This window comes from Leptodactylus fuscus, chromosome 8 (assembly GCF_031893055.1).
Source record: "Leptodactylus fuscus isolate aLepFus1 chromosome 8, aLepFus1.hap2, whole genome shotgun sequence".
Taxonomy (NCBI): Eukaryota; Metazoa; Chordata; class Amphibia; order Anura; family Leptodactylidae; genus Leptodactylus; species Leptodactylus fuscus.
This window is the reverse complement of record NC_134272.1, coordinates 24356857-24373653: the sequence shown is the minus strand read 5'-3', so window position 1 is coordinate 24373653 and position 16797 is coordinate 24356857. Positions and strand designations below refer to the sequence as shown.

The window sequence follows — 16797 nt, the reverse complement described above, 5'->3', positions numbered from 1 at the left end:
TAGCCGTAAAAAAAACACACAAAAAAACGCGATCTTCTCCGCAAGAGCAACAGACTGTTTCATGATAAAAGGAATTCTATTCACTGAACTGTAAACAAAGTTTACTTTTCATTAGAAAGCAACAGTTTCTATAATTTGTTTTGCCTAAAAATTGTGGAAATTTACATAAATTACGAGAAAAAAGATCCATAATACAAACTCCGGAGAAGAGATGGCTTGCTGCTAACTAATTACCCACAGATGGCACACCAAGATTGTTTATTTGCTTGTGTTGTTGCAGAATTTTCTATTAATTTGGCGCCTCCTCACTCATAATGATTGACGCCATCATGAATATGGATGCCGGCTGGATGATTCAATCTCGTAGCGTAGTGCTGCAACCTAGTAAACGCTGGAATAGTTAATAAAAGGCACGCTGAAGGGCAAAAGGAGCAAGGCGGTATGCAATTATTAAGCAGCCTCACAAATGATGTATATCCTATAATTATTTTAATTCATGTTAGACAAGGAATAGATCAGTTGGGCAGGGGAAAAAAAAAGCAAAAACAGAGCTGTTCTTTACCTGTGGGGTGCTGTGAAAGGTTTTTGATTTATGACTAGTGGTTTTTCTGGAATTTCATTAACATTATAATTGCAGATCTACTTCCATGTATTTCTACTCTAGTCCAAATTTTATTAGCGTACAGTAATCCAAAGGTTGCGTCCATAACAAATGGCCATTGTGCTCATAACTATTGGATGCCACCTTTTAAAAAACTGCCCCAGTCAACTACAATGTAATGACCAAGTGGTTCACTTGTCTTGGAGGTTGGTATCTTGCTCCGCACCACTACCTCTACATTGTGCCACTCGGCATGTTGCTTGTGTTCAGACCCACGTGCCATCTTCTAAACATCTAAAGTATTCTTATTGTCCGCTACTTAAGCCAATACACCTGAGTGCCCCAAACTTCTAAAGCTGGGTTCAGACGGCGGTTTTTGGTCTGGATTTTGATGCGGAATCCGACAAATTTATAATAACCAAACTCCATGTTGACAAGTCTCAAAGCTTCTGGGAGAATGTCCTATGGACAGATGAAACAAAAATAAAAATTGAAGTTTTTTGGTAAAGCACATGAGCTCTATGTTCACAAATAGAAAAATGAAGCATATCTTAAAAAGAACACTGTCCCTACTGTGAAACATGGAGGAGGCTCTGTTATGTTCTGGGGCTGCTTTGCTGCCTCTGGCGCAGGGTGTCTTGAATCTGTGCAGGGTACAATGAAATCTCAAGACTATCAAGATTCTAGAGAGAAATGTGCTGCCCAGTGTCTCTGTTGCAGGTCATGGATCTTGCAACAGGATAATGACCCAAAACACACCGCTAAAAACACCCAAGAATGGCTAAGGGGGAAACACAGGCCTCCTATGAGCCCTGACCTAAATCCTATTGAGCATCTTTGGAAGGAGCTGAAATGTCTGGAAAAGGCACCTTCACACCCGAGACAACTGGAGCAGGTTACTCATGAGGAGTGGCCCAAAATACCTGCTGAGAGGTGCAGAAGTCTCATTGACTGTTACAGGAATCGTGCGATCGCAGCGATTGCTTCGAAAAGGTTGTGCAACAAAATATTAAGTTATGGGAACCGTCATTTCTGTCCTGGCCTGTTTCATGAGTTTTATTTTTTTTATTCTGTTGAATGTCTGACTTTCATTTGTTCATTTTCATAGAATTTTATTTATTATTACTTTTGTCAGATTCAAGTTATTTCTGTGACCATTGTGGGGTTTTCATTCATTAAACGAGGGGGACTAGAAATATTGTCCATGTGTGTAATATACACATATGCACACACACGGGTCAGGTTATAGCATTGTACTACTACTGTTAAATACTGAGTATCCAGAGCACTGTTACTATCTATCTATCTATCTATCTATCTATCTATCTATCTATCTATCTATCTATCTATCTATCTGTATTAGGAATATATTTAGGAATAATATATGTATTATAGGAATATGTTATAGGAATCTATTTTCTACAGGCTGATTGGTTGAACTTTATCTCTTTCCTAATATGCATAATGAAAAAGTTTCCAAGAAAATCTTCCAAGACAAACTACAGACTAAGACTTTCAGCAAGTACTGTAGATAATTGGATAGTGTGACAGTATCTACATAGCATAACAAGCTGTATGTACCCCCAGACATGACCTTTATTAAACTCATCGTCAACACTTGAGGTTCACAAGGCTGAGACTGTGTCTCCTGCTACGGAGATATTTAACAAATAAGCTAGGTTGCAGCCATTAAGTGCAAATTCAATAAAACTGTCCATTCCATTGACCTCGGCAGTGTTTTCCCGAGCTTGAAATTGCTTAATTGGTTCAAGGAGCGTCAATTTCTAGATGATTGTGCTTCTTTGAATGCAAATCCATTCTACTCGCTATCTATACAACACATAATTGAGTATGACTTAGTTGAAAATACCTAAAGAGACTCCCCAGTGGGAAGCTCAGAAATTACATGAACGTCCACCCCAAAAAGAGATGCCAATCTGTTATTTATTTTCCTGAGATCTTGTTGCTTGACTGCTTTCTAGTTCATCTCCATTAGGACAGAACTGAGATCTGTGACTACAGTGTCTATAGGAGGTCGGAGGTAGTCTAGGACACACCGCCTCTTATTGGACAGGTAGACTATTATTCTCTTCTTCTTCCTGGTAGCTCTACGGGTCAGTTCACACGTGAACTGCCCACGCGGGTTTTGACACCGAGAGAGACGTGGCGAGCCGCGTCTCTCTCTTGTCAAAACCCGCCTGCCACGACCATCGCGGTCACGGCTTTCCCCTCCGCTGTCGGCTCAAATGAATGAGCCGACATAGGAGGGAACTGCCGGGGGCGGAAGCCGCGCGGCTGAGTCCGCGCGGCTTCCGCCTGAAGATAGGGCAGGTCGCTTCTTTTCTCCGCTAGCGGCAGCCCGCCGCTAGCGGAAAAGAAAAGCCCGGTGGTCTACATAGACCACCATTGTAAAGGGCCGGATTTTGAAGTGAAATCCGCTGTCAAAATCCGCCCCTTTGCCCACGTGTGAACTAGCCCTACTTCTTCCAATGGCCTGCTGAAAAAGGTCCTGAAAGGTCACACCTTGAACTAATATTTTGTTTTCTATTTTTCGAGTGCCATCCTGTTTTTTTTTTTTAATTATTATTGTATTAGATAGATATATTTAAAAAAAATAAAGTCCAAAGCAGCACAGACGACACCTTACAAGTGAATGGGTGCAAATCCAAGGAAACTGGCTAGTCTCTTCCGATTGTAAGAAAAGGTGAACTGAAATATCAGTGGGGACTCAAGATGGCCGGCGGCCTTTTCACAGTGCTGCAGAGGCTCCGGTCCTCCCCGCAACATCTACCTTCTTCTACCGGATTTTTAGAGGAAATATGGCCAGACCCTTTCCTGACTGTGCACCTGGTGGGTGCCTGGTACCTGTTGTCTGCCATGAAGATATACAGATCTGCACAAGGGCTGTAGACGTAAGCAAGAACGATATGCAACATTCCCTTTTTATTTTAGGTGTCGTGGGGAATCGCTCAGGTAGATGTTCGGTAGCAGTGCAGGAAACAAGGACACAGTCACTGGATTGCACACAGGTTCAGGCTTTAGTAACTTGTAGTGCGGGCACTGCCTTTTTAAAGGCACAGAATAAACAAAATAAAAGCCTTCTCGGCTGAGAACTCACTAAACATGGGAAAACTTTTTCCTGTCTATACAGAAGCCTGGCTACCAGTCTCCCGCCTTGGCAACAACAATGGGTGACACAGTCCCTACTTTGTAGATTTGGTTTGGACAGGTCAGCTTTGTCAGTGTGGTGCCACCCTCCTAGTCCTCACACACAGACTATATCAGGCCTTGATTACACAGATGACCTCCCTGGTGTGGGTCTTTACCAAACACCCTATAGGTGCCTGGCTGGGACATACCTGTTCTCCCAGACCACACCCTTCACCCTCTCACAGTGTAATGGAAGGATACTTTTTATATCTCTGCATTTCTTTGCGAGGTTTATGAAGGTTTTGTCCATGATTGATCCTGTTTTATATGAAGATATTTTTTTATGCATTTCTACTAACAAACATAGACAAAAAGAATCCCTTGACATGGCTAACATAAGTGTATCCTAGCAATCCATTATGTGTATTACTGAGAAAACAACAGCATTGCCGATCTTAACTGAGCGCTATCCCTGGCGACGGCATAGAAAACATGAAAAAGCAAAATAATAGAAGCAAATGTATGAAATAGTGATGAAGAAAAGTATCATTTTACCTGCATATTTAATAGGTTTTTATGCATAGAGGAAAGTGCCCATGGAGAGCTATGTGTGATCTATGTGTAGTTCTTGTCTTTGCAATATTAATCCTTACAGTCCCAGTGCGGAGTCTTGCGAGAGCTTTTTCTCTAGCTACACAGTTCTGATCTTACATTCACATCTTGCCATAACAATTGCCAACTTCAGGTGCGTCTACTGCTGTCTTTTTAGCTGAAATTCGACAGCTATTAATAATTCACTGCTGGTCCTGATTTTATTATAAAACCTTAAACATGTTAAATGTATAGAGAAAATCCATATAACATACTGTATAATGCATGCTGGAGAGTAGGGGGCACTTAAAGGGAGTCTGTCTGCAGTAAATAAGGAAAGTGCTTTGCCTGATGACCTAGAGCTGAGACTGAAGCCTGGATATGTTCGGCACGCCACCAAAACACATTCCTCTTATTTCCATATGAAAAACATCAATTTAAATGAAAATGGGTTCACAAAACTGAATAACAGAGAGATATTTAAAACTGTAGGATCCCTTCTTCAAGGTATTGGGATTAGGGGTACTGCTGGCAGACTTCCTTTTAAGTTGCTGCTCTTAAAGGAGTATTCCCAACTCGCCTGTTCACCAACTTGCCCGTTGTGTGCTCTGTTCACTTCCTGGTTTTCTCGGTGAATTGGTGGGTGGGGTTTCACAGGCAAAGCCAGCTCTGCTAATGAGGGATGGTTATAAATAAATTAGCACAGTATCACTAGAAGATGCACAATATGAAGCTGATGTAGCAGAGCTGGATTTGATAGGTGATGAGAATCCCAAATTTACATGCTACAAGAACAAGAGTCAGCTTGCAATAAACTCAGTTTTAGGTCTGTGCTTACATACAGAGGTAGCAGTCTCCCTATCTAAGCCTTTATCAGCAAAATTCAATTAGAGATAAACAGCTCAGAAATACAAGCTCCGAACACTCAGCTCCCCTTCCCTCCTGAGAGCAGGGAGCTACGTCACTTGTCCTGGGCGGAGAGAAAAGATCATCCCCAGGTCCGTGGGTCCAAACAAAGCAGTTTTGATGAAGCAATCTATTTATGAAAAATCTTAAATCCACTTAAGATAGCAGTATAGATAGGATCCTTGAGATGGGGCAGCCCCTTTAAGGGTAGAGTGTGGAGACACAACAGGGTTAACAAACGTAACAAAATGGGGCATTGAGGTTACAGTCCTACTTGTACCGTAGGATCTAAAGGGACTCGATAGGCACTGTAGCACATCAAAGAATACCAATGTTAGTTTATTTATATTATTTATGTATTGTGACATCATCACATTTATTAATCCTGTTTTATGACACCACTCCTGGTGCTTATTCCTCATCTGTGACATCACTGTGTTTATTATTCATGTCCTATGACATAACTGTGCTTCTTATGACATCACAATAGTTACTATCCCTTAGTTTGGTATTGCCTTACTCTAACATGACTGTTTATTATCCATGTGCGGTGCTCCTTAGGCTTTAGCTATGACATCACAATGTTTACTACCCCTTTGCTTAATATTTCTGTTATGTGGCTTCACTATATGTATTATCCATGTGATGTGACATAACTGTTCACTATGACATCACAATGATTAGTATCCCTTTATTGTAACATCACCTTGTTTCTAAAATGTTATTATCGCTGTGGTATCATTGTTTGCCTTATCCGTTCCATGCGACATAACTATACAGTGATATCATCATGTTTATCATTCCTGTACATTTATAGGGGTACAAACATTTTAGGGGAACCTATGCGTGGAATGGCTCAGTGATTTCACTGCCATACGATAGTATACCAATACTTACTGACTGGGAGCCGTATCCCTTCAATGTTCAGTTGACAGGTAGAATAATCTACGTTTTGCAGTGAACATGCCTGGTATTCTGCAATTTGGTTTCAGTAAGATCTGCAATACCAGACATTACCAATACAAGGTGTAGTGAAGGGGAAGGAGATTTGCTGCTTGTCTGAACTTTGTGCCCCCTTCAGACAACAGTATGGTGGCCTACTGTGCTAATATCAATGTCCTATTCTGACCACAAGACATCAATATTAATGTTCCAGAAAACCTGTTAATACCAAGCAGCAAATATCGGCAAAAGGAAATTTTCCTTTCAGTGTTGGATTAGTTTACATTCATTTTGATAACAAACATGTTTGGTCTGGTTACAAGGAAGAGCGCAATATATGGAAATAGGATTGCAGGAGAACTTTCCAAGAGCCCCTATGCAGTATATAGTAACCGGTCACCTCAATACGGCATTTATTTAAATGAAAAAAAAAAAAAAAAGTTCTGGTTAGCTCCAGTTGGGGTTGAGCGATCATGAGATTTCAGGATTGATTTTAAAATCCGATTACCAATCATTTTCTAGTCAATCCCGATCGTGGAATTTGCTCGATCGTCGATCGGGATCCGATCTTTTCCAATCCCGATCGCTCAACCCTAATTGTATATTATATATACAGTGAGGTTGAGCTAATCTTGAGATTTCAAAATCTGATTTCCGCTCATTTTCCAGCCGATTGCGATCGTGAAATTTGCTCGATCGCTGATCTTTCTCGATCGTTCAACCCTACTCCAGTTATAGATAACTGTACCAACACATTATAACCGGTGTACAATGTAGTCAGTGTATAGCCTTAATTTTTCTAGGTTTAGTAGGTAGGGTGAACTTAAAGGGGCTGTTCAGGGGCAAAAAAATACCATTTGTTTATGTATTGTAAAAAATAAATAAACTTCTACACTTTATTTACCAAACATTCTCAGATCATCTATCTTAAGAAGCTCTCACCTGATCCTAGCACTGACGTACTAGAAGGGGGGGGGGGTAACTCTTTGGCTCGGTACACTAGCCGATGCCGAAACATGGTTTAACTATTGAGTGGAGCTAGTCCGGCATGTCACCAGCATAGTCTGTGGCAGAACGTTGAAGTAGAAGTGCCAGGACCAGGAGATTAGTCTAAAATAGCACAATCCTGGTACATGTGATAAACTACACTATTCCTGATCAATAAACAATGAACGGTATTTCCAATATTTGCACTGAGAATACTTTATCTTGACACTTTAAGGCCCAGGGACATGGGGATTTTTTTCTAAATGTTCTCTCTATTGTTTCAGCTTGCCGGCTCATTTGGAGTAATTATTACTTGTGGCAAGTTGAATTATATTACAAAGGGTGAACATTGTAATAGATTGTAGGAAAGAGAGTCATTGCTATAATTAAAAACGTTTCACTAACTAAATATATACAGTGTTGGCCAAAAGTATTGGCACCCCTGCAATTCTGTCAGATAATACTCATTTTCTTCCAGAAAATGATTGCAATCACAAATTCTTTGGTATTATTATCTTCATTTAATTTGTCTTCAATGGAAAACCACAAAAAGAATTGTCAAAAAGCCAAATTGGATATAATTCCACAGCAAACATAAAAAAGGGTGTGGACAAAAGTATTGGCACTGTTTGAAAAATCATGTGATGCTTCTCTAATTTGTGTAATTAACAGCACCTGTTACTTACCTGAGGCACCTAACAGGTGGTGGCAATAACTAAATCACACTTGCAGCCAGTTGAAATGGATTAAAGTTGACTCAACCTCTGTCCTGAGTCCTTGTGTGTACCACATTGAGCATGGAGAAAAGAAAGAAGACCAAAGAACTGTCTGAGGACTTGAGAAGCAAAATTGTGAGGAAGCATGAGCAATCTCAAGGCTACAAGTCCATCTCCAAAGACCTGAATGTTCCTGTGTCTACCGTGTGCAGTGTCATCAAGATGTTTAAAGCCCATGGCACTGTGGCTAACCTCCCTAGATGTGGACGGAAAAGAAAAATTGATGAGAGATTTCAACACAAGATTGTTCGGATGGTGGATAAAGATCCTCAACTAGCATCCAAACAAGTTCAAGCTGCCCTGCAGTCCGAGGGTACAACAGTGTCACCCCATACTATCCGTCAGCGTCTGAATGAAAAGGGACTGTATGGTAGGAGACCCAGGAAGACCCCACTTCTTACCCAGAGACAGAAAAAAGCCAGGCTGGAGTTTGCCAAAACTTACCTGAGAATGCCAAAAACGTTTTGGAAGAATGTTCTCTGGTCAGATGAGACAAAAGTAGGAAAAGGCATCAACATAGAGTTTACAGGAAAAAAAGAGGCCTTCAAAGAAAAGAACATGGTCCCTACAGTCAGACATGGTGGAGGTTCCCTGATGTTTTGGGGTTGCTTTGCTGTCTCTGGCACTGGACTGCTTGACCATGTGCATGGCATTATGAAGTCTGAAGACGACCAACACATTGTGCAGCATAATGTAGGGCCCAGTGTGAGAAAGCTGGGTCTCCCTCAGAGGTCAGGGGTCTTCCAGCAGGACAATGACCCAAAACACACTTCAAAAAGCACTAGAAAATGGTTTGAGAGAAAGCACTGGAGACTTGTAAAGTGACCAGCAATGAGTCCAGCCCTGAATCCCATAGAACACCTGTGGGGGAGGAGAGATCTCTTGATGGCAGTTTGGAGAAGGCCCCCTTCACATCTCAGGGACCTGGAGCAGTTTGCCAAAGAAGAATGGTCTAAAATTCCAGCAGAGCCTTGTAAGAAACTCATTGCTGGTTACCGGAAGCGGTTATGCGCAGTTATTTTGTCTAAAGGTTGTGCTGTATTAGGCTGAGGGGGCCAATACTTCTGTCCGGCCCATTTTTGGAGTTTTGTGTAAAATGATCAATGATTTGACCTTTTTTTTTTCCATTCTCTTTTGTGTTTTTTTCATTGCAAGCAAAATAAATGAAGATATTACCAAAGTGTTTGTGCTTGCAATCATTTTCTGGAAGAAAAAGAGTATTATCTGACAGAATTGCAGGGGGGCCAGTACTTTTGGCCAACACTGTATATGCAAGGGATGACTTACCGTATTGCTAAATTGACTTCCCTATCAGTGGCGGTCTGCCCAGTGTGACCCCTCTGGGGGGCATAAGCACTGGCATCAGTATTGAGATTGCAGCTTCCATCTGGCCCATAAGCCAAGGAGAGCCACACTAAGGTGGATTAAACTCCTCACCACCCACCATCACTATAGGGATGAGGTAGGGGGGCCCTGGACAAAAGATTGCATCGGGCCCACAAGACTTTAGTTACGCCACTGATGATACAATCGTAATAATAACATAGACAACATGACATTTAGTCTCATCATTGTAAGAAAGCGACCTCATTGAGACTTATTGTTACACCAAACAGCACAAGGATACTGGACGTACTTGATGATGCATAGAGGGGCCGTGTGCATGGGAGCCGCTGTGCATTTAATGGGCAGTTCAGCTTTGCCAGAAGAATGAGGCAGAACAATCACATTACAGCTAAAATAAATGTTGCAGAGATGCTTGACTTCCATGGCCATCTGCTTCACTGTAACCGAAATGAATCAAGGTTCCTTTTGTAATAAAACACATCAAATAGGAGCAACAATAGTTGAATATGAAATTAAGTTTGCTTGCAAAAAGAAGAAAGGAAATGTTATCTTTTGGTTTACTTTTGATGATTTGATATTGCTTTATACACTCTTTCATCTTATTATATTAGCCTGAAGCAAACATTAATTAAAAGAGATGCCGTACATACGAGAAAACTTAACCTGTTCCTAGAATGACAATTTGTTACCTATCCGGGGGAGAGGTGCCAAGTGTCAGATGGGCGGAGTCTGAGAATTGGAGCCTTCACTGATTATGTGGAGTCTATAGGTCTGCTTAATATGACTTTTAACATGATAAGTAAATAATTGCTAATCATGGCTTGTTTTTCCATTGCTTTCAGTGGTTTGGTTTGTTGTGAGTTCTCATGGTGCAGCGAGTTATCCGATTCAAGTTGGAGATGGCTGTGTCTATAGCTCCTTTTAAAGTGAATGAGAGATAATCTGCAGAATCCTGGTTTGACCAGTTCTGTTATCCGTGTGTCAGCTGTCCATAAAAGCTGATTAATGGGGGTGTTGGGTGTCAGACCCCCACTGATCTGATATTTAGGATAGACCATCTACATTTTTATCCCGGAAACCTCTTCAGCCATCTTTACATAGGGTGATACTATGAAAGTAAATGATTTTGCCTCCTTAATCATGGTGTCACAAAATACTCCATCTTCTGGATCTTGAGATATCCGATTAATTAGAGAGTATTTCTTAATCAATGTCTTGATGGTTTATGACAAGACTTGTGCAACTTGTGGCCGCGTAACAATGATGTACATCTCAAGGTATGAAACTGAATGTAGCGGCACAGAAATGGCGCAGGGTTATACTCATCATAGTCTTTTGTTGTTGTGAAATGTGTTTGTTTTTTTAGGGTTTTTTTTAGGGGGGGTGAGGGGCCTGACGTCTGGCACATTTTTGGTCAAAGCCATCTATTCCAATGTGACCTGCTAACTGCACACGTCGATATTGTATTTTAGTACCATGCAGAATGCAACCACTGGTGAGGGGCGACTTTGGGTTGCAGAGAGAGTAATGGCTTCCAGCCTCAGTGATCTTAATGTAGCTGTAAAGATTCTGTACAGTCTATACCCTGTGTTTTATATGAAATATAGTTGCTTCTAAAATCTTAGTTAAGGAGGATTCCTGTATGGTTATCATACTGGAGTCCAGATGTTACAATTCTAAGCAGCAGTAAGTGTAGTTGAAATGAGCCTCTTTAAACCACTGTCGCACAACCATACAGTATGAAATATCCATAGTAGACAGCACTCTGTATAGATGTAATGTAAAGTATGGCAAATAATATTCTGCAGTGAGTGCTGTACAAGCTCCATACAAGTTCCTGAAAAGATGCAAATGTTTGTTGACGGAAAACTCAGTGTATCCAATGCATCATGGCGCCGAACCTCTGGATAGATGTATGACTGATGCAAGTACACCTCCATAGGATAACATTACCTCTTTGGCTCCAAGCTTGTATGGCGCCATACTATGGTTATATGCATGAGGCCATATCCTCATATCTTGCAGTACTTACATGTTTAGCATTTTGTGCTTGATGATATCTCTTTATTATGATGTGACCTCAAGCCTTAGTGATAGCACTTGTCAAGGGAAACCCCATGATGGACTTGTATATAGTCAAACGTCACAGATGGATGTATATGCTGTTTAGAAAAATGATGGATATTTTATCAGATATATATGAAATGTTCACATTACGTTAGCACATGTGTCATATTCTGTCCAAAATGTTGGCACCTTATCCTTTGCTTTATTTTTTTTTAGCGGCACAAAGCTGGCGACATGTTCCGGTGACTCAACAGTTCGTATTTGGGACTTTGCCAAGTCTGAATGTATCCTGACGTTGGAAGGACATACACATGCCGTCTGGGGCTGCTCCTGGCACACGTGTGGAGATTTCCTGGCCTCTTGTTCCCTGGATAACAACAGCAAAATATGGGATCTCAACAGGTATTTTGCTCGTGTCAACCTCTACGATATAATAGCAAGACTAATTGTCATATTCACTGTTTGTGTAGCTTTTCGGTGATTTATATTATCATATCGAGATACAATATATAAGGTTTCTTAAATAGGTAGCAAGGTCCAATATGCCTCCCAAACCAATGATGGTGCAGTGTAGGGGTGCCATCGATGGGAGAAGGAACACACTTTATGACCATAAGCCACTGAAAGATAAATGAAGAGAAAATCATCTTATTACAATATTACAAATATGCAAATCAGTTGGCCAGTGCATTGTAGGAGGGGCCACATTTGGGATATCTGCCTACTGACAACTATGATGCAGTCAGAGGCTGAAAGTTTATTCATGGCTATAGGGGCACCATTGGTCTGCAATTTCAGAAGAGAGCTAAAGCACTTGTAGTTGTCTGTAGGGAAATCTGGAAAAAGAGACCCTGACCAAAATGCGCGTTCAAACTGATTGGCCAATAATAATAATAATAATAATAATAATAATAATAATAATAATAATACCATAATAATAATAATATGCTATAAATTGCTTCATCAACTTGTGCCTACAAGGGTATGTTCTTACTCCTAATTTACTTATGGTTTGGGGACATTTTAGAACTGACCTAAAGTTCATAATTGATCCTTGCTTTTTATTTTTTAAGTATTGGCAACTGGAAAATAAAACTCCGTCCAGCTCCCCTCATTGCCTCTTGTACACATGGATGTATCCAGCTGGCACGTAGAATTTTTGCATTAAAGAATTAAAGTTTTAAGTCCATCAAGCATGTGCTATCAGGTCATCGGGGTCACCTCTTACGTATTATAAACCTATAAATTATCTTACTTTTTATTATTATTATTATTATTATTTTTTTTTTTTAATTATTTTTTTCTCTTTTTTTTAAGTATTGGCAATTGGAGTATCTGAAGCACATTCAAGCCAACGTTTCATGCTTGTCTGACATTATTCACGATCACTTCTGAATATTATCATGGGGATGAATGATAGAAACCAGATGCTGTTAGGTTACACGCTGGGATCTACTTGATATTCCAGTATTCTGCTCTCATTGACTGTTGTGATTTTGCTTTTTCTACATTATTGCAGATTTATATCTTACCAATGAGCTTTGGTCATAACTAGAGTGCCAACCACATTGATATGATATCATCGTGTCCCTAAAGTTTATTAGCGGACTATCAATTATCACACATATATTGTTGACGTATCTTTAGTATACATGATCTTCATTGGGGGTCCAAAAACAGGGATTCTCACATATCAGTTGGTTGAAGACCCTGATGGGTCTCTTCACTGATCACAGTGCTGTACATTCTGTAGGGATGTGCTTGGTACTGCAGCCTGGCCCCATCCACTTGATTGGAACTGAACTGCTGCTTTGCCATATGACCAATGAAGTGGACATCCATCATCCGCACAGAGAAGAGACCGCAGTGTTTGGATAGGTCTCTTCTAGGAATTTCAACCAAATTTCTGTACATTGCGTAAAGCCTGTGCTTCATATTGTTGTTCAACCCTAGTCATTAGAATGGGAAGGGGCTTCTGCTGTACCATGTAACCAAAAAATGGGACGTCATGAACACAAGGAAGAGACCTCTTCAAACATCTGATCTATGGGGGTTCTGGTTGTTGGACCTTGCCAAATACATGACTTATCCTGAGGGTAGGTCATCAATGTGTAAGTCCTGGAAAACCCTATTGTCATGGCTTTCTTCTTACCATACAGTGATGGTCTATTGATAATTCATTGCTAAATCTCACCCGGTCAGTAGTTATTTTTGTAGAGATGATATGTATATCACCATCTTTAGCTTGGAGACCCCATATATACAAGCGAAGCTGTTGACTTTGGCAAGACGGCCAACAGTGACTCCCCAACAGAAGATGCTAGAGAACGGATGGATCAGGCTTGTTGAATCTAAGTGCTGAATCCTTAGTTTGGCTTACTTTCTTCTTCCCATTGAACTTCTATTCTTTTTGCCCCCCATACAAAGGTATCCTCGGTCGTAGGCAGCTATTCAAGGTATATGGAGCGCTTTAAGACTCAAGGAAGATGTATCCAGGATTACTTGTATCTCTCATCTACACACTGCTGAGTTAACTCTTTGATTGATTTGACTTTTTCTCTTGAACTCTCATATCCGTTGCGTGCCCTAGTTACAATCTACTACTAGTACCGCGTATCTTAATTGGTGATAGCTCTCCCCGGTCTGAAATCCCTCGGCCTTTTCTTTGGAGAACGCAACTGTAGCCTCAATCATAAGTAGCAAGTCAGTGTCACGCTTTCTGACAGCAAAGGTTAAAATGGCTCAACTCCACAATGACCTTTTTCTCCTCTTGCCTCTTCTCAGTAAGACGTTCAGGAGGGAGCTTGTAAGTGTCATCCATCAAATGGAAGATTGTGAGAAAACATAATAAAACTTTAAAATACCAGAGGTGCTCGGCAGCATATCACCGCCATACCGGCAACTGTCTTTCTTCCAACAGGCTGTGATAAACAGTAAATAAGAAATAGCCACTAAATAACTGCCTTAGCGAGCGTAATCTCTCTCCTCAGCAGCTGAAAAGAATGTCGTATTTCATCAAGGAGCTCATTTCATAGTATGATAACGCACAGCTCCTTCACAACAAATATGCCATTTCTTGCCAGGGCTGCATCTCACCAATACATATAGCGGCGTGACTTTAAAGCTGCCTTTCACGATTGATGGGAAGCCGGCTATCCTTGGCGAATGCTAACATCGGGCCCCGTCCATCGGCGCTGTTTATGTCTTCGCAACCTCTGATTACTCAGAAGATGACAAGAGAAAATTTAACTCCTTAAACGACACCGTATGCCAAAACACCGTGATAATCTCTCCCGCGCTGTCAGATCATTTTAGATAGGGGATCTAGTTTATGGCAATCTGTTAAAGGCAATTTCTTCTCTCACTTGTCTTTAAAATATTAGTTCTTGCTTTGCGGTTTCCAGTAGGTTGGTATTGAAGAGAAACGCGCAAGACGTCTTAATTTACAGTGCCTTAGTCTATACAACTCTTCAAAGGGAAACCATCAGCGAACTCCTAGATGCATGACCTAGGGAGTCTGCAACATGTCAACCCAAACCCATTCATAGATAGGTTAGGTTCACCAGAATCTAAAGGCTGGGTTCACACGATGTATTTTGGCTCGTAATTTGTGGCGGACGCAAAATAGCGCCGCATATACGGTCCTGGCTCCCATTGAAATCAATGGGAGCGTATACGGCCCACAAAAGCTCCCGCGGCGTCTACGTGCCAAATTACGAGCCAAAATACATCGTGTGAACCCAGCCTAACTGTGTTTTCCCCTTGTGTATAGGTGCCACCGGTATCAAGATTGTGCTGCTTTTGTCACTATACAAATGAGCTATTTGGAGCAACAACACCACCGCCATTACTCTGAAGAGCCGATTTGAGCATTGACAAAAACTGTATGACCTGGATGAGGTTGCAGTTGTTCATAAAAATTGGTGCCCAAGGTTGTCTAACAAATACTCACCACATAAGAGGATACTGTTATTATAAATTGTAACTAAAGTTAGAGGCCCCTACCACACATTTGCTTTGTGACCGAGGAACTTCCTCTATCCAGTGCCCATGTTCAGTGCATAACTACAAGTGTAGCACACATAGATGCTGCTATGGGGGCCCAGCGATTAAGGTGGCCCATTTATACTGAGACCTATGGTGCAATTACTGATAAATGTGGGTGATGAAAGGGGATATAGAAAACTGACTTCACCTCCATTACTTTACAATGACTTTATATGCTGTTATGTCACAGTGTGCACACTGATCTTTTCATGTGTATTATCCATGTGCTATGATGTCATAGTGGGAAATATCCCTGTGCTGTGATATCACTGTTTGCATTATCTTGGTACTGTTATATCCCTGTGTGCAAAAATCATGGTACTGTGATATCACTGTGTGCATTATCCCTGTACTGTGACACCAACCTATGCATTATCCTGGTACTGTGATATCGCTGTGTGCATTATCCCTGTACTGTGGCATCAATATGTGTGTTGTCCCTATACTGTGACATTACTCATTATTACATTAAACATTATTAAGTCACTTTATTATTACCTCCATATGTCTCACATATTAAAAAATCTTTATATGGGGCACACAGGGGTTAATATGAGGGACATGATGGGCTTAACTGCTATGAATGTGAGGCACATGGAGTTACTAAAACTAAATTAATAACCCCAAATGCCTTGTAACCCCAGCATATACCTGTGTGTTTTACTGTCACTTTGCTGTATGAGCTCTCCTCGATACAGACACAGGAGCAGGGACCTGCCACCTCCCAGGCTTTCTCTGCTAGTGAAGGGGGCGTGTCCTATGTCATTATTGTAGCAACCACAGAAGGACACTCCCCCTTCACTTAATTTATGCAGGTCCTTGCAATCCTGTGCTGAGTGACTCGAGTATAAGCCGAGAGGGGCTTTTCAGCATAAAAACTGTGCTGAAAAAGTCGGCTTATACTCGAGTATATACGGTAAATTGAATTATTTTCAAGTTCTGAACTTGTTGCTTAAGGTGGTCAAGTTGGGCCCATTACAAAATTTTCATGGTTACTTGTTACATCCCTACCAGTGCCCTTTAAAGAATATTAATTAGGGTTTTATTTCTGGATATTTCTATAGAAGCTGCCATGTTATTCTGTATACACATTACATGTATTTTAATTAGCAGTTTTAGCAGTTTACTGTGAGTGCTACTGAAATGACAAGTACAGAATCCCTAGAAACCGAGAACCCCTGAGGCCCCTGTCCTTAAGAGGCTCGTCTTACCATTAAATGCACGATGAGGATTTCCTACTTCCTTCGCTCACTAATGAGAATCTACATGACATTTTTAAGGAATTACAATATGCTAAATGTCATTTCTGATCACGTTTAAAGTAAACTTACAGATTTACCTTTGTATAATGCTGCTTATTTAAGATAACTCGTCTAAAGGTCA

The 16797-nt window shown here is 40.8% G+C and overlaps 1 protein-coding gene across 1 annotated transcript in view; it reads left to right on the top strand.

Moving 5' to 3' along the window:
* The window catches only part of SPAG16 (sperm associated antigen 16), a 587076-nt gene that overhangs the window by 301374 nt on the left and 268905 nt on the right, over window positions 1-16797 (top strand). The window contains exon 12 of the mRNA XM_075284951.1: window positions 11584-11769. Within this exon, the coding sequence (XP_075141052.1) occupies window positions 11584-11769 (186 nt within the window). The remainder of the gene's footprint in view (window positions 1-11583; window positions 11770-16797) is intronic.